General features: G+C 41.1%; 1 protein-coding gene across 1 annotated transcript in view; it reads right to left on the minus strand.

Moving 5' to 3' along the window:
• The window catches only part of herc1 (HECT and RLD domain containing E3 ubiquitin protein ligase family member 1), a 445,291-nt gene that overhangs the window by 40,161 nt on the left and 381,665 nt on the right, over positions 1-23,465 (minus strand). Inside the window, exons 62-69 of the mRNA XM_060853924.1 lie at positions 22,870-22,935; positions 22,655-22,780; positions 20,836-20,974; positions 20,226-20,407; positions 10,503-10,658; positions 6,093-6,215; positions 3,479-3,581; positions 193-362 (exon numbers count right to left, since the gene is read on the minus strand). Of these exons, the coding sequence (XP_060709907.1) occupies positions 193-362; positions 3,479-3,581; positions 6,093-6,215; positions 10,503-10,658; positions 20,226-20,407; positions 20,836-20,974; positions 22,655-22,780; positions 22,870-22,935 (1,065 nt within the window). The remainder of the gene's footprint in view (positions 1-192; positions 363-3,478; positions 3,582-6,092; positions 6,216-10,502; positions 10,659-20,225; positions 20,408-20,835; positions 20,975-22,654; positions 22,781-22,869; positions 22,936-23,465) is intronic.

A 23,465-nucleotide genomic window follows, 5' to 3' on the forward strand; every position in this document is an offset into this window, starting at 1 on the left:
TGCTGCTTTTGAAGCAGATTATATTGACATAGCATCAGCTGATGTTAGTGAAAAGGGGTACCATTACCACTCTAGGATAATTCCTGTCTTGCGTATGGCGAGTTGAGTGTGAGCCTGTGCTTACTAACTTTGTATTTATAATCCAAGAAACAAAATAGTTGAAAAGATCTCTGTAGTATTAAGATTTCTTACCTGCCCTTCTGAATTGCTGCCCCAGCCATAAACATCTCCAGGTGTTGAAAGACCCAGTGTGTGCTCAGCACCCACAACTATATCCTCAATAAAGACTCCATTCAGAGCAGGTACTGGCTGAGGTCTGTTATGATTGCGGGCACGACCCTCAGGCAAGCCAATCAAGCGATCTGTTGGCACGGAAAAGGAATTGTCAGAGTCTGAATGGACATAACACTCATAGTTAATACTGGATAAATTAGATCCCACAATAAAACCTGGCTTGTTCGATCCTGACTTTATTTTTTCCTTTAAACCAGCAGAGGTCACTTACTGAACACATTCGCGAGAAGCTGTGCACTTTGAGCACAAAGAATAATACATTAAATGGGGAAAATAATGGACTATATAACACTAAATGAAATGTTGCATAGATTTCATTACAGACATAAGACAAAGTTTCAAATTCACATTACTTCTTTCAAGACAGTGATATTCCTACAAACATTCAACTCTAATGAAGAACTGCGACTAAGACACGTGAGCTCTTTGTTCAGACTGGAACTGCAACTGATTTCCATTCAGCAATTGCTCTGCCGCTTTTTCCCTACATATGGTGTCCTACGTATCCAGTATGCAGCAATCCTTCACAACACAGATCAGCTGTCTAGATTGTTTGGTTTGTGCACTGCACTCCTGTTACTCAGCATGAATACTTTTCAAATTAAATTCACCAATCTATTAACCTACCCATGGTCTTCAAGTCAAGGTTGCACAACATTCAGTGTTAAGTGTCAATAAAACAGACCTCCATTCTTCTTGGTACAGTTCCAAGCTCACAAATTGAACTTTAAAAATCACTAATCATGTCCTCCCTTATTAACTCAAAATACAAAATTTAATTCAAATTTTAGAGTTCATATCTGTTGGATAAACTTAACATTTTCATTTTCCTATGATAGTTTGGTGCGTCTGGCAGATATTGTTACAGAAGGTTTTGTTTACTATTTGAGCTGGTAAGGAGCTTTGTTCACACTTGGTACAGCATCACAGATTGCCTACACTTGCCATCATCAGTAAGGTGATTTTTGGTTTGGCCTCAAGAAACTTAGTAACTCAAACCTTGGTATTAACCTATACTTGTTTCTATATCTACACGAGCAGAGGGAGAAGATTAAATTCAGATAGCTTTGTAAATTTGTTAGAGTTGTATTGGATGGTATCTGTCAATTTATGTTTGGAAGTGGAAATGAAATGAAGTTTTCATCATGTTCTTAATAACGTTCTTCATTAGGAATTCCTGATGAAGAGCTTATTGCTTGAAAAGTCAACTTTCCTGCTCCTCCGATGCTGCCTGACTGGCTGTGCTTTTCCAGTGCCACACTCTTCGACTCATGTTGACCATAATCTCAAACTAAGATAGTCCCACCTGCCTTGACCCATACCCCTCCAAGTACAAATGTCTTTTAAACGTATGTAACTGTACCAGCATCCACCACTTCCTCTGCAAGTTCATTCTACACATGAATCAATTTCTGTTTAAACAAAAATTGCCCTCGTGTCTTTTTTAAACATTCCTTCTCTCATATGCCCCTAATCTTGAAACCTCCCAACCTAGGGAAAAGACACCTGCTATTCACCTTATCTATACCGATCATGATTTTATAAACCTCTACAAGTTTATCCCTTAACTTCCTACGCTCTAGTGAAAGAAGTCCCAGCCTTTCCTTATAACTCTCAGCTTCAGTTCCTGGCAATATCCTTGTAAATCTCTTTTGAACTTTCTCCAGCTTAATAACATCCTTCCTATAACGGCGACCAGAACTGGACACAGTGCTCCCTAAGAGGCCTCACCAACATCCCACACAACCTCAACATAACGCTCCAACTCCTATACTCAAAGGTCTGAGCTTAAAGGCAAATGTGCCCAATGCTTCTTAACCACTGAATTTGCGTCACAAATTGATAAAGAATTATGTACCTGAAACCCTAGGTCTTTGTTCTACAACACTATCTTTTAATTGTATAAGCCTTGGTTAGCTGCACGTCTTCTCTCAACACATTAGTGATGGGAATCTTGGTTTCATCATTACATTTGGATAAAAAGATTACTTAAATAAAATCCAGTGTCAAGCATAGTAAATATATAGACAGAAAAGAATGAGGAGAAGCGACTGATGGCACAGCACTTGAATGCCAATTTCTAGCTGGTAGACTGAAGAATGATTGGACCCACAACAGAAATTTCTGGAGAATCTCAGCAGGTCTGCTAGCATCTGTGGAGAGAAGACAGAATTAATGTTTCAGATCCAGTGACCGTTCTTCAGAACTGACTGTTGTGTCACTGGACCTGAAATGCTAACTCTGGTTTGCTTTACCCTTAATGGATTTTGCATGTAAATTATTCAATTGGAAACACAGGTGATTTACTGGTCATGGTTAACATATGAAAAAAAAAGTGATTTAGTGATAGAACTGCTTACTTGTGTGTATGAGCACTTTTGGATACAGGATTCAGAAAAAATAAGGGTTGGTTTTCACTTCTCCCTCCTCTTTTGTGGGCGGCACGGTGGCACAGTGGTTAGCACTGCTGCCTCACAGCGCCTGAGACCCGGGTTCAATTGCCGACTCAGGCGACAGACTGTGTGAAGTTTGCACGTTCTCTCCGTATCTGCATGGGTTTCCTCCGGGTGCTCCGGTTTCCTCCCACAGTCCAAAGATGTGCGGGTCAGGTGAATTGGCCATGCTAAATTGCCCGTAGTGTTAGGTAAGGGGTAAATGTAGGGATATGGGTGGGTTGCGCTTCGGCGGGTTGGTGTGGACTTGTTGGGCCGAAGGGCCTGTTTCAACACTGTAAGTAATCTAATCTAATCTAATCAGTAATCTAATCTTTGATGGCTTCATTGCTCTTAATGGGCTTTGCACATAAATTAATCAATTGGTAAACAAGGATGATTTACCAGTGGTGGTAAATAGATCAAAAAAAAATCACAGATGATTTAGTGAGGGCAAGAAACATTCAGTTTTGTGTAAGAGCACTTCTGGTTATGGAAAAAAGAAAAATGGTTGGTTTTTCCCAATTAAGGGGTGAATTAGGAAAAGAAGAAAGAAGATTGGACCTTGTATTGAACTATGAAATTTAAATGAACAGTTGTGGAAGACAGACTGACTCCTATTCTTGCTTTGATAAATGGATGACGGATAACATAGAAAAGTCATCTATTTCTATAGCTATTTGGAATGAATTATAATTAATCACTGGTGCCATTCTAAACATAATTTTGAAAAGAGTAGATAATTATCCTACCTTGGCCAAAAGTGTACACATGGCCGTCTTTTGTCAGGGCAACAGAAAACTGGGTGCCACAAGCAACTTTTTTAATTCCTATGCCACACAAAACATCCACTTTCTGCAAAAAGAGAAGATAAAAAACCTTAAGACAAAAACAAAAGACAGAGCTATGCAAAATAAACAACAGAATAGCTGAATTACATCATTTATCAATTACGAACATAATTTTCCCTAGACTATTATCATAAAATTGGATTGTAAAATTCACCCAACTGTTGTAAAGAAAATTGCCCACACAAAAGACTAATCAAATCCAGCCACTACTATTGCATTAGATCACAACCTATCATCAGTAATGAAAGGTATCATTGACAATGTGATCAAATGGCACAAACTTACCAAAAACCCACTCACTGATGCTCATTTTGGGTTTTACCAGATCCATTTGGCAGCAGCTTTCAGTGTAGCCTTAGACCAAACACGATCAAAACAAGCCTTAATTTCAATTCTTGAGGTGATAGTGACTGCTACTGACAGCAAGGCAGCACTTGACTGGGTGGATTCAAGGAAATCAGCGAGTATCACTGGAGACTCTCCCATGGAACAAATCACACTCATCATAAAAGAATATGGTTGTGGTTTTGAAGAGCAATCATTTCAGTACCAAGATATCACTACGGGAGTTTCTCAGAGCACTGTCCTGGGTCCAACCATGCTACTTCATCAAGGCCCACATCATCATCAGGAGCTCAGAAATGGGAAACTCACTGAAAGTTGCACTATGTTCAGATGTAATTGTAGCAAAAAATGAGGCAGTTTATGCCCACGTGCAGCAAAATCTGGACAATCATGGCTGACAAAGTTAAAAATCACACAATAACATGTTTATTTGGAAACACTAGCTTCCGGAGCACTGCTCCTTCAACATGTGGTTGTGAAGTATAATATCGTAAGACACAGAATGTAAGCAAAAGTTTATAGTGTGATGCAACTGAAATGATACATTGAAAAAGACCTGGATTGTTTGTTAAGTCTCTCATTTTATAGAATTACCATGTTGGTCTCAGTTCTTTCATACATAAACCCAAAACTGTTACATTCTCAAGTGCATTTTAACAATGGGCACCATGTCAGCTCAGATAGTGCACTGAAGGTGTGAGGTGCCCTGTGTGAGTCTGTCTGTGCCACAATGTTTAGACTGATTCTATTTCTAAAAAAGGGATTTACAGAATCTTACATGGATTCATGCTGTTTCAGAGCAAAATAAAATGTAAATCTGCAAATCCAAATTCACCCCACAAACTTGTGTGTGTGTGTGTGTGTGTGTGTGTGTGTGTGTGTGTGCGCGCGCGCGCCGGGGTAGGGGGTGGGTATGAGTGTCTGTTGCATCACACTGTAAACTTTCACTATAAATCCTGTGTCTTACGGTCTTACACTCCACAACCACCTGAAGGAGCAGCGCTCTGAAAGCTAGTATTTCTAAATAAAACCACACCCAAGTCCAGCACTGGCACCTCCAAATCAAGACAATCATGGCTTAGACTGACATGTGGCAAAGAACAAAGAAAATTACAGCACAGGAACAAGCCCTCCGGACCTCGAAGCCTGCACCGATCCAGATCCTCTATCTAAAAGTCACCTATTTTCCAACAGTCTGTATCCCTCTGTTCTCTACCTATTCACGTATCTGTCCAGATACATCTTAAATTATGCTATCATGCCCACCTCTACCACCATTGCTGGCAAAATGTTCCAGGCACCCACCACCCTCTGCATAAAGAACTTTCCATGCATATCTCCCTTAAACTTTTCCTCTCTCACCTTGAACTTGTGACCCCTAGTAATTGAGTCCCTCACTCTGCAAAAAGGCTTCTTGCTATCCACCCTGTCTATACCTCTCATAATTTTGTAGACCTCAATCAGGCTCCCCCTCAACCTCCATCTTTCTAATGAAAATAATCTTAATCTACTCAACCTCTCTTCATAGCTAGTGCCCTCCATACCAGGCATCATCCTGGTGAAGCTCCTCTGCACTGTCTCCAAAGCATTCACATATTTTTGTAACGTGGCGACCAGAATTGTACACAGTATGCCAAATGTGGCCGAACCAAAATCCTATTCAACTGTAACATCACCTGCCAACTCTTGTACTCATCCTCTTGTACGCAAGTAACTCCACTCCTAGCACGTAGTGGCAGTAGTGTGCGACATTTACAAGATGCACTGCAACAACATGCTATAGCAGCACCTTCCAAACCTGCATCAAGAAGGGCAAGGGAGAGTCTAACACCAGCAGGTTTCCTCCAGCTGACTTGGAACGGTATCTTTGAGCTTCAATGTCGCAGTGTGAAAACACCACCTCGAAAAGCCCTGTGGGGTACTTACACCACATGGAACATACCATACCTGTCCAACAGAAGTTTCTCAAAAGCAAATTAGGGATGGGAAATGAATGTGAGCCTTTCTAGAAAGCCCACATTCAATGAATGAATTACTACAAGCTTTGTCACACAAGTCAGCTGTGACCTCAAATACTATGATTCACTTGAGACAGTCAGGAAGCAGTGCTGGAAAGACAGAAAGCCACGCAATCACACCAATATAATGACCAAAGCTTGGTGACACATGCCTGAGGAGATGATTTGGCTGTTGAATTGCCAAGACCAAGCTTTCCATAATCACCATCACCAAAAGCCCAAACCATCATCCCATCGGTAGAGACAGCTAAAGTGTGATTTAAACCACATGCAACCTGTAAAGAAAAACATGGCAATTTAACATCAGATGTCAATGATAGTACCAAAAAACAGAAAGTACAATCATTACTCAAGTTAATCAAATGAAAGCAAAGTACTGTGGCTGCTACATGATATAAAAAACATAAAATCCCGATGGAAAATCTCAGCAGATCTGGCAGCAACTATGGTGAGAGAAACAGAGTTAATGTTGCCAGTCCAATAGAAGTTTTCACTGGAATCCATTTCAGTTCAACTCCAAAGAGTCATTTTGTTTTTCTTTCCACAGTTGCTGGTCAGACTTGTTGTGATTTTCCAGCAGGATTTTCTGCTGAAACTCTTCAACACTCTATTTTTATTACCAAAATTACTTGCATTTGCTATTTTTTCTTTTCTCTGATCTAAATTTCATCTTTTCTCTCACCTTTGATGTGTTGGCACCTTAACAGGGTGTTAGTACCTAACTGGGGTGGATTGCAAAACTTTTGGTCACTCCACATTTGGTTAACCTCCAACACATCGGACATCTTCCAAGGTCTGTTCCAATCCTTCAAATGAGCAGTAACAATTTCAACTGATCCAATGTCACTTTAGAGAAATTGTGGAGAATTCTCCTGGCACTCTCTCAATTGATGTTATTACATGATAATTGAACAAATTATTTGTAACAAACCATACAGTTGTAATATTTGGTGCAAAAGGTTGCAGAATTTTGAAGTATTTTATGCTGTGTGAAAAGTTTAGAGAGGAGTGATAAAGCAGAACAAGATTGCCCATAATCTTTTCTCTCTTTCTGATAAGATGTTTGGAAATGGGATGCTTCCTTGTTTTGACCAGTTGACTGTTAAGCATGCTGTGATGATTCTAACTGTCTCCTCATGTAATTAACCCAACTTCCAGAAGTTGATGATGGATTACTGGGCTAATGGTAGGCTACTTGATAGTGTGGATGAGCAGAGGGATCTTGGTGTCTATGTACACAGATCTCTGAAAGTTGCCACCCAGGTAAATAGTGCTGTGAGGAAGGCATATGGTGTACTGGGCTTTATTGGCAGAGGAATTGAGTTCCGGAGTCCTGAGGTCATGTTGCAGTTGTATAAGACTCTGGTGAGGCCTCATCTGGAGTATTGTGTGCAGTTTTGGTCGCCATACTATAGGAAGGATGTGGAAGCTTTAGAACGAGTGCAGAGGAGGTTTACCAGGATGTTGCCTGGAATGGTAGGAAGATCGTATGAGGAAAGGCTGAGGCACTTGGGGCTGTTCTCATTGGAGAAGAGAAGGTTGAGGGGAGATCTGATAGAAGTGTATAAGATGATTAGGGGTTTAGATAGGGTAGATACTAAGAACCTTTTACCGCTAATGGAGTCAGGTGTTACTAGGGGACATAGCTTTAAATTAAGGGGTGGTAGGTATAGGACAGATGTTAGGGGTAGATTCTTCACACAGCGGGTTGTGAGTTCATGGAATGCCCTGCCCGTATCAGTGGTGAACTCTCCTTCTTTATGTTCATTTAAGCGGGCATTGGATAGGCATTTGGAAGTTATTGGGCTAGTATAGGTTAGGTAGGACTCGGTCGGCGCAACATCGAGGGCCGAAGGGCCTGTACTGCGCTGTATCCTTCTATGTTCTATGTTCTAAGTTATTACTATTTTAGAGTGAGCCAAGTTTTGTTTGTTTAGTTTCTGTCAAGGTGAAGGCAGCTGGTCAGGTTAATCAGATAATTATGAAGGTATACAGGACACTTGCCTTTATGAGTTGATTTAAAGCATGGAGGTCATGTACAGAATTTTAGTCAGGTATAGCTGGTGTATTGTGTGCAGCTTTGGTCACACTAAATAAAAAGTGATTGCATTGGTTGCGGTATAGAGGAGATTCCCATGATTGTCTGGGATGGAGCATTTCAGCTATAAACTTGCAAGTCTCAAGCTCCCTAACTGAGCCTTCACATTCATCCTAACATAAGGCTTCGTTTCCTCGACAAGAGATTCAACTTCTCTCGTAAACCATGGCTTCCTAGGTCCACTATTTCCTCCCTGCCCGACAGGTAGATACTTATCAAGGACCCGCAGTAGCTGTTCCTTGATTAAGCTCCACATTTCAATTGTGTCCATCCTCTGCAGTTTCTTTCCCTATCCTATGCATCCTAAATTTTGCCTAATCGCATCATAGTTGCCTTTCCCCCAGCTATAACTCTTGCCCTGCGGTATCTACCTATCCCTTTCCATCACTAAGTTAAACTTAATCAAATTGTGGGCACAATCACCAAAGTGCTCACCTACCTCCAAATCTAACACCTGGCCAGGTCTATTACCCAGTACCAAATCCAATGTGGCCTTCCCCCTTGTGGACCTGTCTACATACTGTATCAGGAAACCATCCTGCACACATTGGACAAAAATTGCCCCACCTAAAATACTCAAACTACAGTATTCCCAGTCACTATTTGGCAAGTTAAAAACCCCCATAACAACTTCCCTGTTACTCTTGCTCCTTTCCAGAATAATCTTTGCTATCCTTTCCTCTACATCTCTGGAGGTATACAGAGGCCTACAGAAAACATCCAACACGGTGACCTCTCCTTCACTGTTTCAACCCATATTACTTCAGTAGACGAGTCCTCAAACGTCCTTTCTGCTACTGTAATAATGTACTTCACTAACAATGCCACACCTCCCCCTCTTTTATCATCTTTTCTGTTCTTACTGAAACATCTAAATGCTGGAACCTGCAACAACTTGTCCCTGCTCTATTCATGTTTCCGAAATGGCCATTGAAGTCCCAGATACCAACCAATGCTGCAAGTTCACCCACATTATTTTGGATGCTCCTGCCATTGAAATAGACATATTTCAAAAAACTTACCTGTGTGCTGGTGCACTCTTGCGACCTTGAAACCTTTTTTCTGACCTCACTACTTCCAACCTTCTGGACACAGCAACTACAATTTAGGTTCCCATTCCCCTGCTCAATTAGTTTAAACTCTCCCAAAGAGTATTAGCAAATTTCCCCCCCAGGATATTGGTACCCCTCTGGTTCAGGTGTAGACCTTCCTGCTTGTAGAGGTCCCACCTACCCCAGAATGACTCCGGTGCCTGAAACTCTCCCTCTTGCACCATACCTGTAACCATGTGTTCAACTCCTCTCTCTCCATATTCTTCACCTTGCTAGGACTTGGCATGGGGAACAAACCAGAGATAACAACTCTGTTTGTTCTAATTCTAAGCTTCCACCATAGCTCCCTGAATTTGTGCCTTAAATGCCCATCTCTTTTCCTACCTATGTGGACCACTTGGGGCTGCTCCTCACCAAGGTTCCTGAAAACATGATCCAAGACATAACAAATCCATTCTCTTTGGAGCAGAGAATGTTGGGGAGTACCTGACTGATGTATGTAAAATTTTGAGAGGCATGGACAGGGTGGGTACAAAGTGGTGGTTTCCTTAGTGGAAGGGTCAATAACAAGGGAGCATACTCTTGAAGTAAAAGGCAGGAAGTTAAGAAGGATCTGAAGATGAGTGAGTTAGTGAATGAGAGAGAGAGAGAGAAAAGTTAAGATCAGTAATGTCATAACCTTTAAAAGTCCTTGGATGTGCAGTTGAAATGTCATAAGATTTAAAGCTATTGCAGGGAAGTGGATCTATCGAAGGCAGTAACGTATTTTTGTGGTATGGACTCAATATGCTAAAAGGCCTCTTCTGAGTTGCATGATTCTATAACTATATTGTTAGACTATATTGTTTTAAATAGTGCAGTGACTTAAAAACATTTGGACAGGGGCAAAACCACCTTCTTGACTAAACTTTGACTCTGTTCATCTGTTAAATCCATGCACTTTTCCAGGATCACCTGGGTCCTTGAAGACCTAGCATCTGAACATTACCTTGAGTCTAGACTTCCTCTGAGTATTGTCATAAATGAGTAGTTATGTAAGGAAAAAGATTCTGCAAATTCTCAAAAGCTGAAGCACAAACTTAAAGTTCTGGAATTACACAAAGACAGCAGTGCTTTTGAAGAATTGAAATTCCAGAGAATTGATTGGCCACTAGTACATATCCAGCATGGTCTAGTTTTGGCCTGATAATTTATTTAGATTTATACAAATCCTCTACAGTGTGATGATTTTAAGCATCTCAATGTTCATATAACTTTGGTGACAGACGATATATCATTGGGCATTAACAGGCACTGCAAGCAATTCTAAAGATAATTATCACTATCTTTGATAATATTTTATCATTTCTGGATTCAGTAATCACTGCGAAGCCCTGATTTCTTGATACTTAATAAAATGAAATATACCATACCTGTCCAACTTGATAGCCTTCTAATGCTATCACTCTCTCAGGCAGCTTTTTATTAGATGTGTTACCGAGTCCCAAACGACCATAGTCACCATTTCCAAATGTGAACAACTTCCCATCTGCAGTAACAACCGCTGAATGTTTAAAGCCACATGACATCTGTTTGAAACAGGAACAAGTAAATGAAGACAGCATTCTGTAAAGTATGTATCTCCATACTGTAAAGTATGTGTCAATTCAACATTATTACAATTGTACACTTTCTCAAAGGTTTTCCCTGCCTAGCTAATGGCCAGTAACTATAAAGCTGGAAAAAAAACCTATTCATTTAGGGCTTCTATCTTACTGAGGAGACTTCAGGTCAAATTATATCCGATGAACTGCTCTGAAAATTCCTGTTCATCTTTTGACAGGTATGACAAATTGCACTACAGTCGATGGACCCCAGAACATTCTCAATCAAACAAACCACAACATTCTGCCAATGTTAGTAGATCTTTTAAAACATTTGAGGATCTGAATTCATATTTTCACCAAAACCTAAACAGCTCTTCATTGTACCAAACTATATGCATAATTTTAGTTGAAATTCATCCATTAGTTTCAGGGATATGTTATTTGCTGACAAATAAGGATGAAAACATACCTGCCTGCTTTCACTGGTGGTGGTAACTAATTATGGCGATCAAGCATAATATTCTAATGAAACAGACTTTTTAAAAAATCCGGCTTAACTCTTGGAGTTGTTAGCTGTCTTTTGCTTTACAACTAAAATTACAACAGTTGAAAATAATACAGTACTTTTAATTTTTGGGAAAACTGCATTTAAAAATACAGTTTGATACAAGAAAGGAGTAATGAATATGTAAGTAGTTAATTGTTCAACTTTAGTTCTTTCACATTTGAACTGTTTATGTTTCATTATCTTTAATAATAATATGAACATGCAAACTCAACAGAGAAACTGCGCAATCTGTTTCACCACATCTCCAAGTGAGAATAAACAATCCATACCAAATTATAAGATATCAAGAGCTCTGGTTCTTTGGAAACAGTTTGGAAAATATCTGATGGAATTGAGTGACTGCTTTCTCTACCTTGACATCAAAATCTCTTGACATCAAAATCTCTAGACAAACTTTAGAACGGAAAAGTTCTAGTTTATGCCCTAGATCTTGTGAAAGATACAAGGCTGACATAATCAACATGGTACGTACCTCTTTAGAGCAAGGAATACTGGTGTTATTCTGCATTAAACTGATGGGATGTTAGCATCATACTGTCCAGATAGGGACTCAGGTATAGATTTCACATGGTATCATCCACCTATATTTTTCTAACACTCCCTATTTTGGGCTTTAGATTTATATCTCACACCACATTACAATGGGGTAATTAAACTGATGGAAGGATTTCAATATTTTGACACTATAAAAAGTTAGCCTCCCGTGACAGTTAAAATTCTGGACAGTTTTGCTCTTGGGACCATATCTGATAATACTGTACTTTCTTCATTTGTTTTCATGAAATCTCTCCCAGAACTGGAATATAAAAGGTTCCAACACAGAAACATAGGAAATAGGAGGAGTCAATCGTTTAGCCCTTTGAGCCTGCTCTTCCATTCAATACGATCATAGCTGATCATCCCAAGAACTATATCTACCTCTTCTGAAAAATAATCAATACTTTGCTTTCAACCACCTTCTGTGGCAGAAAATTCCACATTTCTGAGTGAAGAAATTTCTCCTCAACTTATCCTAAATGGTTTACCTTGGCTGTGACCCCTGCTTCTGGACTCCTGCACCAACAGGAGCATACAGCCTGCATCTACCCTATGTAGTCCTATCAGGACTTTAGAAGTTTCTGAGGTTCCCTCCAAGCATCCACTCATTCTTCTAAACTTCAATGAATATTGTGCTATCTGTTCCAGTCTCTCTTCACATGTCAGTCCTGCCATCTCAAACTGGTAAGCCTTTTGTTGTCCTCTCTATACAGCCAGAACATCGTTCCTCAGCTAAGGAGAGCAAAACTGCACATAATACTCTTGGTGTTGTCTCACCAAGGCCATGAATAATTGCAGCAGAACATCCCTGATAATGTACTAAAATCCTCATGCTCTGAAGGTCATTTACCTCCTTCACCACCTGCTGCATCTATATGCATACTTTCAGTGAATGTTTTACAAGGGCACCAATGTGTTGTAGCACCTTGCCCTTTTCTAAACTATTGATATTCAGATAATAATCTGCTTTTCTGCTTTTGATACCAAGTACATTTATCCAAATAATACTTCATTTGTTATGCATTTGCCCACACACTTGTCCAAATCACACATAGTATCTCTGCATCCTCCACACTTTTCACCCTCCCACCCAGCTTTACGTCATCTGCAAACTTGAAGAGATGTTACGATTGGTTCCTTTATTCAAATTATTACTATATATTGAGAATAGGTTGGGGAGTCCAAGCACTGATCCCAGTGGGAGCCCATTACTCACTGCCTGCCACTCAAAAAAAAACAGGATATTCCTATCCTCCATTTATCTGCTAACCAATTCTCTTTCCATATTAATGCACTAACCCTGTACTTTAATTTTACATGTTTGTCTTATGTGGTATCTTGTAGAAAGCCTTCTGAAAGTTCAAGTAAATCACATCCACTGGCTTCCCCTCAACAATTCTGCCAGCTATATCTTCGAAAAATTCAAGTAGATTTGTCAAGCATGATTTCCCTTTCATGTTGACCCTCTCCAATCCTGTTAGTGTTTTCTAAGTGTTCTGCTATTAAATCTTTTAAAATGGATGCTGGCATCGTGGGTGGCACAGTGGTTAGCACTGCTGCCTCACAGCACCAGAGATCCGGGTTCAATTCCCACCTCAGGCGACTGTGTGGAGTTTGCACATTCTCCCCGTGTCTGCGTGGGTTTCCTCCGGTTGCTCTGGTTTCCTCCTACAGTCCAAAGATGTGCAGGTCAGGTGAATTGGCCATGCTAAATTGCCCGTAGTGTTAGGTAAGGATAAATGTAGGGATATGGGTGGGTTGCGCTTCGGTGGGTTGGTGTGGACTTGTTGGGCCGAAGGGCCTGTTTCCATAATGTAAGTAATCTAATCTAATCTAAATTTTTCTACTACTGTGATATCAGGCTACTAGTCCAGAATTCCTTGTTTTCTCCCCACCTCCTTTTAACAATAATGAGGTTACTTTAGCTAACCTCCAATCTATAGGAACTGTTTCAGAGTCTGTAGAATCTTAACAGAATGACCAATAATAAATCCATTACTTCTAGGGACGTTTCCATAAATACTTTTAGATATTGATTATTGTCCCTAGGATTTATCAGCCCTCAAATCTATCACTCTTTTTAAATTCACTTCCGGGATGTTGTACTTCCTGGCTGAGCAGCATTGAATGCCCATCCCTAGTTGCTTCTGAGAAGATGGTTGGTGAGCTACCTTCTTGAACCACTGAGGTCCATGTGCTGTAGACTGACTCACAATGTCCTTAGGGAGAGAATTCCATGATTTGACACAGGGACAGAAGAGAAATGGAAATATATTTCCAATATAGGATGGTGAGTGGTTTAACAGGGAACTTGCAGGTGATTATGTTCCCATGGATCTGATGCCTGCGTACATCTAGATGGAAGTGGTCATGTTTTAAGAGTGTGCTGCTGGAAAAGCACAGCCGGTCAGGCAGCATCTGAGGAGCAGGAGAATTGATGTTTCGAGCATAAGCTCTCTATCAGGCTGTGCTTTTCCAGCACCACACTCTGACTCTAACCTTTGGTATCTGCAGTCCTCGCTTTCTCGGAAGTGGTCATGTGTTTGGAAGATGCGGTCTGTGGATCTTTGAAGAATTCCTGTCGTGCATTGTGTAGGTAGTACGCACTGCTGCTATTGAGTGCTAGTGATGGAGGGAGAGGATGCTTGTGGATGTAGTGCCAATCAAGTGGGCTGTTTGACTTGGATGGCGTCAAACTTCTTGAGTGTTGCTGGAGCCACACCTGCACAGGCAAGTGATGAGTATTCCATTACAAGTTACAAGTTATCCAGGAAAGACCTAAAGAGACAGCTAAAAAGAGCAGGAGGGGACATGAGAAATCATTGGTGGATATGATTAAGGAAAACCCTAAGGCTTTCTATAGCTATATCAGGAATAAAAGAATGACTAGAGTAAGATTAGGGCTAATCAAGCATAGTTATGGGAAGTTGTGTGTGGAGTCAGAGGAGATAGGGGAAGAGCTAAATGAATACTTTTCATCAGTATTCATGCTAGAAAAAGACAATGTGGTCGAGGAGAATACAGAGATACAGGCTACTAGACTAGACGGGATTGAGGTGCGTAAGGAGGTGGTGTTAGCAATTCTGGAATGTGTAAATATAGATAAGTCCCCTGGACCGTATGAGGTTTATCCTCAGATTCTCTGGGAAGCTAGGGGAGATTGCAGAGCCTTTGGCTTTGATCTTTATGCCGTCAATATCTACAGGAATAGTGCCAGAGACTGGAGGATAGCAAATGTTGTCTCCTTGTTTAAGAAGGGGAGTAGAGACAACTCTGGTAATTATAGACCTGTGAGATGAAAAATGTTTGGATCAGAAACTGGCGAGCTGATTGGAAATATTCATCCTGGAGTTCAGTAACAAGTGGGGTACTGCAAGGATCTGTTTTGGATCCACTGTTTGTCATTTATATAAATGACCTGGATGACAGCATGGAAGGATGGATTAGTACATTGGCAGATGACACTCAGGTCAGTGGAGTTGTGGATAGTGACGAAGGATGTTGCAGGTTACAGAGGGACATAGATAAGCTGCAGAGCTGGGTTGAGAGGTGGGAAATGGAGTTTAATGCGGACATGTGTGAGGTGATTCATTTTTACTCTTTCCCCTCTAACCTTAAACTGATGCCCTCCAATCCAGGATTCCTCAGCCCGGAGAAAAATACTGAGTGCATTCACCATATCCATGCCTCTCATGATCTTATACACTTCTATAAGATGCCCCCTCCATCTCCAATGCTCTAAAGAAAAAAGTCCTAGCTTGTTCAACCTCTCCCTGCAACTCAGACCCTCGAGTCCTGGCAATCAGATCTCCCCTCATCTTTCTAAACCCCAGTGAATATAAATGAAGGTGAACCAATCTCTCCTCATACAATCTATCATCCCCAGTATTAGCCTCATGAACCTCCATTACACTCACTTTATGGCAAGTATACCCTTTCTTAGCTGTGGAGACCAACTCTGCATGCAATAATTCAGTAAAACGTTAATAAAACATTCCCAGTTCTGAACTCAATTTAACCCAACAAAGTCCAGACACCATTTGCTTTTTTAACTGCTTTTGCACTTGCGTGTCTACTTTCATTGACTGGTGTATAAGGACACCCTGATGTTTTTCTACATAAATCTTTCCCAATACTTCTTCATTTAGATAATATTTTGCTCTTTCAAAACAAGGTGTACAAGTAGTCATTTAGCCACATTACCTTGCTCTGTGTCTGCATACTCACTTAACATAAAATTGCTTTAAAGCTTCCTTGTATCCCCCTCAACTCACACTCCCTTCTAGTTATATCTATGTGAATACTTGTCTCTGCCTGTGTATCTGAAAAATGACCCATTTATTCCCACTCTCTGTTTCCTGTCTGTCAACCAATTCTCATCTATGCAACATGTTACCACACCTAATCACAGGGAAAGTGTAACGGGGAACAAAAACAAATGGCGGAAGAATTGAACTAAAATGGACACAAATAAGCCCCCAGACGTGACAGGGAACCAAAGGTCTACTGAGAAGTCAATATTTACTGGCACTTAGGAGGAGAAGGGGGAATCTATTTGATTTTGCTTCAAACTTTACCCAAGAATCTCAGGAGGGGCCTTATTAAAAACATTCTGAAAATCTAAATACACTGCTTTTACTCGTTTTCCTTATCTATTCTACTAGTTACATCCTTGGATTTGCTCAGCATGATTTATGTTTCATAAACACGTACTGGCTTTGACCAATTCTGTTAATGCGTTCTGCATGTCATCACGAGTTTTTATACGCTAGCATTTTCATCGCTACTGATGTTAGGCTAACTAGTCTGTAATGTTCTGTTTTCTCTATCACTTGTTAAATAGTAAGGTTTCAGCTGTCACCTGTAATTTGTACGAACTGTCCTACTGTTGACAGAATTTTGGGAAATGGCCATCAATATTTCCAAGGCCACCTCCTTTGGTGCTATCAGATGTAGATTATTAGGCCCTGATGATCTGTTTGCCTTTAACCCCATTAATTTCCCCAGCACCACTTTATAGAATCATAGAGTCATAGAGATGCACAGCATGGAAACACACCCTTAGGTCCAAATCAACCATGCTGATCAGCTATCCTAAATTAATGTAGTCCCAATTGCCAGCACTTGGCCTATATACCCATCTAGATGCCTTTTAAATGTTGTAATTGTAACAGCCTCCGCCACTTCCTCTGGCAGCTCATTCCATGCACGCACCACCCTTTACATGAAAAAGTTGCCCCTTAAGTCTCTCTTAAATCTTTCCTCTCTCATAAACCTATGCACTCTAGTTCTGGTCTCCCCAATCCCAGGGAGAAGATCTTGTCTAATTACCCTAAACATGCCCCTCATGACTTTATAAACTTCTAGAAGGTCAGCCCTCAGTCTCTGATGCTTCAGGGAAAACAGCCCCGGCCTATTTCAGCCTCTCCCTATAGCTCAAACTCTCCAATCCTAGCAACTTTCTTGTATATCTTTTCTGAACTCTTTCAAGTTTCACAATATCCTTCCTACAGGAGGAAGATCAGAATTGTACACAATACGGAGGAACCTCGATTATTTAAAGGACAAGGATGGGAATATTTGGTTTGGTTAATCGAATTCTGGATAATTGTATGCTGGACAAAAGTTTAGCCAAGCATGGGGACCTTGTGATCTTGCCTGATAATCCGATATTCGGATAATTGAATGCCAGATAATCGAGGTTCCTTTGTATTCCAAAAGTGGCCTAACCAATATTGGGTGTGCTGCAACATGACTTCCCAACTCCTATACGCAATGCTCTGACCAATATTCATCTTGATACTGATTTCTTTCAATTCTGCCTCTCACTAAACAATTTGGTTCCTTGAAATTTCTGGGAGATTATGTGAGAACCAAACTAAGTGTTCAATTCTTCTGCCATTTCTTTATGGCTCATTGCAATTTCCCCAGCTTCTGACATTTGCTTTCATCATTTTTTGATTAGGAGATTAGATTAAAGTCCCTACAGTATGGAAACAGGTTGATCGGCCCAACAAATCCACACCAACCCTCCAAAGTGCTACACTTACTCCTGACTAATGCACCTGACACTGTGGGCAATTTAGCATGGCCAATTCATCTGACCTCCACATCTTTGGACTGTGAGAGGAAACAAGCACCTGGAGGAAACCCGCGCAGACACGGGGAGAATGTGCAAACTCCACACAGACAGTCGCCCGAGGCAGGAACTGAACCCGGGTCCCTGGTGCTGTGAGGCAGCTGTGCTAACCACTGAGTTGTCCCAAATTTTCTCTTCACATATTTATAAGAGCTCTTATGATCAATTTTTACGTCCCTGTAAGTTTACTCTCATTTTCTATTTTCTCCCTCCAGATACTAGTGGCGTACCGCAAGGGTCAGTGTTGGGTCCACTGCTGTTAGTCATTTTTATAAATGACCTGGATGAGGGCTTAGAAGGGTGGGTTAGTAAATTTGTGGACGTCACTAAGGTCGGTGGAGTTGTGAATAGTGACGAAGGATGTAGTAGGTTGCAGAGTGACATGGATAGGACGCAGAGCTGGGCTGAGAGATGGCAAATGGGACGTGTGAGGTGATACACTTTGGACAGAGTAATCGGAACGCAAAGTACTGGGCTAATGGTAGGATTCTTGGAAGTGCAGATGAGCAGAGAGATCTTGGTGTCCATGTACACAGATCCCTGAAAGTTGCCACCCAGATTGACATGGTTGTTAAGAAGGCATACAGTGTTTTGGCCTTTATTAATAGAGGGATTGAGTTCTGGAATCAGAAGGTTAGGCTGCAGCTGGACAAAACTCTGTTATGGCCACACTTGAAGTATTGTGTACAGTTCTGGTCACTGCATTATAAGAAGGATGTGGAAGCTTTGGAAAGGATGCAGAGGAGATTTACTAGGATGTTGCCTGGTATGGAAGGAATGTCTTACGAGGAAAGGCTGAGGGCCTTGAGGCTGTTCTCGGTGGAGAGAAGATGATTGAGAGGTGACTTAATAGAGACATACAAGATAATCAGAGGGTTAGATAGGGTGGACACAAGTATGGGAACGGCAAACATGAGGGGACATAACTTTAAAGTGAGGGGAGATAGGTATAAGACAGATGTCAGAGGTAGTTTCTTTATTCAGAGAGTAATAAGGGTATGGAATGCTTTGCCTGCAACGGTAGTAGATTCGCCAAGTTTAAGTGCATTTAAGTCGTCGTTGGACAGGCAAATGGACGTACATGGAATATTGTAGGTGGGATGGGCTTCAGATTAGTAGGACAGGGTGGCGCAACATCAAGGGCCGAAGGGCCTGTACTGCACTGTAATGGTCTATGTTCTATATGAATCTCCTGGTCCTTTTGCTGAGTTTTCAGCTGCTTCCAATCCTCATGCCTGTTGCTTTTTCTGACAATTTTAACATGGCTGAGCCTCTTTTCCTCTTTTAGTTTTGCATCAGACACAGATGAATAATGGTTGCAATTCATGCATACATTCTTTATGTATGTGCCATTGTCTATCCACTATCATATCCTTTAGTAAGGTTCCTCAATCCTTCCTTTCATTTTCTCTTCTGAAAGTGCCATTATCTGGTAATTTTGTGACATTAACATTGTTTGACAATTTTCCGCCCACAGCTGATGTTATTTAGATCCTGGATGTGGGGTCCTCTTGTGGTGCATAGTATCACCGAGTCCCTACAGTGTGGAAGCCAGCCATTCGGCCCATCATGTCCATACTGTCCCTTCAATGAGCACCTACCCAATCCCACCCATTTACCCTATCCTCTTCCCATAACCCTGCATTTTACATGGCTAGCCTGCATATCCCTGAAAACTTTTGGGCAATTTAGCATGGCCAGTCCACCTAAGCTGCATATCTTTGGATGGTGAGAGGAAACTGGCACCCAGAGGAAAACCACACAGACACAGGGAGAATGTGCAAACTCCACACAGACAGTCGCCCTAGGGTGGAACTGAATTCGGGTCTCTGGCGCTATGAGGCAGCAGTGTTAACAACTGTGCCGCCCAATGTCCCTACCCCTGGATTGGGAGGCCTGAGCTCAAGTCCCACCTTCTCTAGTGATGAGCGATAACATTTCCAAACCATTTGATTAGGAGAAATAGGTTAAATAAAAATTCAAGGATAGTGAGAAGCATACTTGTGGCACAATGGTTGTGCCCCTAGCCCTGGTCCAAGAGATAAGCAAAAGTATCTCTGAGCAGTTTGTTAAGCAAAAATCTCGAAGGATAGGGAGTGTCACTTTGAGAGATTTTTGGAGCTAGCCAGAGCAGCAATTAAGATGTTGATTATTGACAGGCATGGTGGATATTATGCAAGATTTCAGGTGAAAGATGTATACAAATATCAAGATTAATCTTGCACTAAATAGTCCAAGACAAATTCAAACCTAGTTATTCATTCATGTACATTATCCTCAATTAATAATAATCTAACAATCTTACCTGAACAACCTCCTCTCCCTGAAGTGCCTCAATCTGCCGAGGTCTGCGCTGTCGATCACTATTGCCATGGCCCAGTTTCCCATAATCCCCATCACCCCAACTGAAGACTTCACCACTTTCTGTCAAAGCCATAGAGTGTCCATCGGATCCACAGGAAGTCACCAGCTGTGTTACTACAAACCCTGTAGTGCACACATAAGCAATAAGAATCACATTAATGAAAACGTGGCTATTAGCAATTTCATTGATTGGCAAAAAAAAACAATTTTATATGATAAAACAAAGAACTGCAGATGCTGGAGATCTGAAACAGAAACAGAAATTGCTACAGGAAATCAGCACTTCTCGCAGCCTTTCTGTACAGAAAACAAAGTTAATGTTTTAAGTCCAGTGACCATTGTGTGATCTTCAGACTTTCAGTTGCTGAGTTCCTCCAATATTTTCTGTTTGGTGTATTTCAGAAAGGTCGCTAGAATTGAAATGTTAACTCTGTTTTCTCTCCACAGATGCTGTTCGACCTGCTAAATTTCTCCAAAAAAATTATACTTATCTTGAAGAATTTATTTTTAAGTTGTTACAGCTCTAGATTTCCCCTAATAAGCCTGTGTACCTTGTAACGATGAAATGACAGTCAATACATGAAGATCATCCGAATTTCCTTGACCTAGCCGACCATAACTTCCTTCCCCACACGCCATTACTGTTCCATTAGCCTGGATAACAAAAGTGCAGTTCTGCCCACAAATTACCTGCAATAGCAAACAAAGTAAATAAAATTTTTGAAAATGTACAGATGGTAATGTTTGTCAAAGAGAACTGAAACACATTTTATTTGTTGTGGTTCTGTTCGCTGAGCTAATAGTTTTTGTTGCAACCGTTTTGTCCCCTTTCTAGGTGACATCCTCAGTGCTTGGGAGCCTCCTGTGAAGCGCTTCTGTGCTGTTTCCTCTGGCATTCATGGACTATAAATGACAGAGGAAGCAGCACAGAAGCGCTTCACAGGAGGCTCCCAAGCACTGAGGATGTCACCTAGAAAGGGGACGAAACGTTTGCAACAAAAACTACTAGCTCGGCGAACAGAATCACAACAGCGAGCACCCGAGCTACAAATCTTCTCCCAAACTTTGAACATTTTATTTTCAATCAACTCTATATCAAATCTCAGCAGTGATCCAAAAGTTAAGATGGAAAAGCTGAACTGTTGCTGCAGAATTATCATTTACTTTCCATTTTGAAAATCACAAACATGGCCTGTTATAGACCGGGCCAGACACCCTCAAAACATTTCAAGAAAGTAGCCCGGACCCTAACTTTGCTAGTTGTTTTAAGGAGGTGTAAAGTGGATATTCCAGGAGTAATATAGCTGGCCCAACCACTTAGTTTTAAACAAAATAGGGCGGCACGGTGGCACAGTGGTTAGCACTGCTGCCTCACAGCGCCTGTAGACCTGGGTTCAATTCCCGACTCAGGCGACTGACTGTGTGGAGTTTGCACGTTCTCCCCGTGTCTGCGTGGGTTTCCTCCGGGTGCTCCGGTTTCCTCCCACAGTCCAAAGATGTGCGGGTCAGGTGAATTGGCCATGCTAAATTGTCGGTAGTGTTAGGTAAGGGGTAAATGTAGGGGTATGGGTGGGTTGCGCTTCGGCGGGTCGGTGTGGACTTGTTGGGCCGAAGGGCCTGTTTCCACACTGTAAGTCTAATCTAAAAAATAGAATTTATTGGCAAGATTACCGAATGAAACACAAACAAAAGAGAACAGAATAAAGAATAACGTAACCCAACCAAAAACCCAACAGATTATTTGAACCTAATGATTCTGTTCCAAATATTTGCAGCAATCCCCATAAAACACCACTTCCCAAAAATGGAAAAATCTAACACAGGTTCTTATAGGAGAGATGTCAGAGAGGGAGGATCAGCATAAACCTGCTTCTTTGGGTCCAGCAGCTTCACTACTGTGCTTGCTAAAACCAAACCAAACCAGAGCAAAGCTGAGTTGGGAGAACTGGGCACTCCCCTTTCATTATACAAGTATTTATTGCTTAAACTTGAAAGCCTTCTCAAGTAGCTAACCCCAGACATTTTGGAGTCCAAGCCTTTACGACCTCCTGAAAAAAACCAAGGGGAATCTAACCTTGTTAAAGAAGCATCATCATCACAGGTCATAATAATAGAGCTATGAAACATCTTTCCGCTCAATGTTTATAAAAAGAAAATTTGTTGAAGTCAGCATGATACAAAGCTCACTTCAATGTAAACCAAGACACTTAGGAATCTAATGATTTAACGTTTAGAAAGCCTTCAATCAGCATTGCACATTTTCTTAGTAATCCCTGCTTGAAGTTCTCCTTTAGTAAATTTCTTTTAATTGCATGGTGGACTTACACTAACAATTTAAATTGAAATACCAATCTAATTATTTTACCATACCTGCTGAGCTTGTGAAAAAGAAGGTGCAGCAGTTGGTACCATTACATTTCTTCCAGCTTCTGCCAACTGCCCGTGACGCCCTGCTCCCCAAAGATAAACATCACATTTTCCACCAAGGTGCCAGTCCTAAACAAGTGTAACAGATGATTTTTAAAAAACTTTACAGCACCATTAAACGAGTGTTTAGAATGTAGGAGCAAAAAATAATTAGTTACCTCTGGTCGTGATGATGCCCACGACATAATTTGTTCATCCATTCCAGCAAACCATTTACTATTATCCTATAATTGTAAAGAATGGAAGTATTCATAAAGCATATGCAGCTCTCCGTTTTTATTCATAGGTTCATAGAAGCATACAATGCAGAAAAGGTCCTTGAGCCCATCACGTTTACACTGACATAACTACCCACTAAAGGCAGGGTAATCCTAACTTCATTCAGCCAAGGTGAATTGCCGCTCTCTATTCACCCTGTCTATAATTTTGTACAACTCAACCATGTTCCCCCCTCAGTCTTCTCTGCTCTAAAGAAAACAATCGTAGACTATCCAGTCTCTCTTTACAGCTCAACTTCTCCATCCAGGGCAATATCCTGGTGAACCTCCTCTGTAATCCCTCTCGTGCTATCACATCCTTCCTGTAGTGAGGTGACCAGAATTGCACACAATATTCCAGCCATGGCCTGAGCAATGCTCTGTATAACTCCAGCATGACCTCCTTGCTCGACAGAAACCAAGCTTATAAAGGAGTGTAGAAGCAGTTAACTCCTATTGAGAAGGAACCTCAAATTAGCATCAAACTCGCAGACAAA

The sequence above is a fragment of the Hemiscyllium ocellatum genome, chromosome 42, assembly GCF_020745735.1.
Source record: "Hemiscyllium ocellatum isolate sHemOce1 chromosome 42, sHemOce1.pat.X.cur, whole genome shotgun sequence".
Classification (NCBI taxonomy): Eukaryota; Metazoa; Chordata; class Chondrichthyes; order Orectolobiformes; family Hemiscylliidae; genus Hemiscyllium; species Hemiscyllium ocellatum.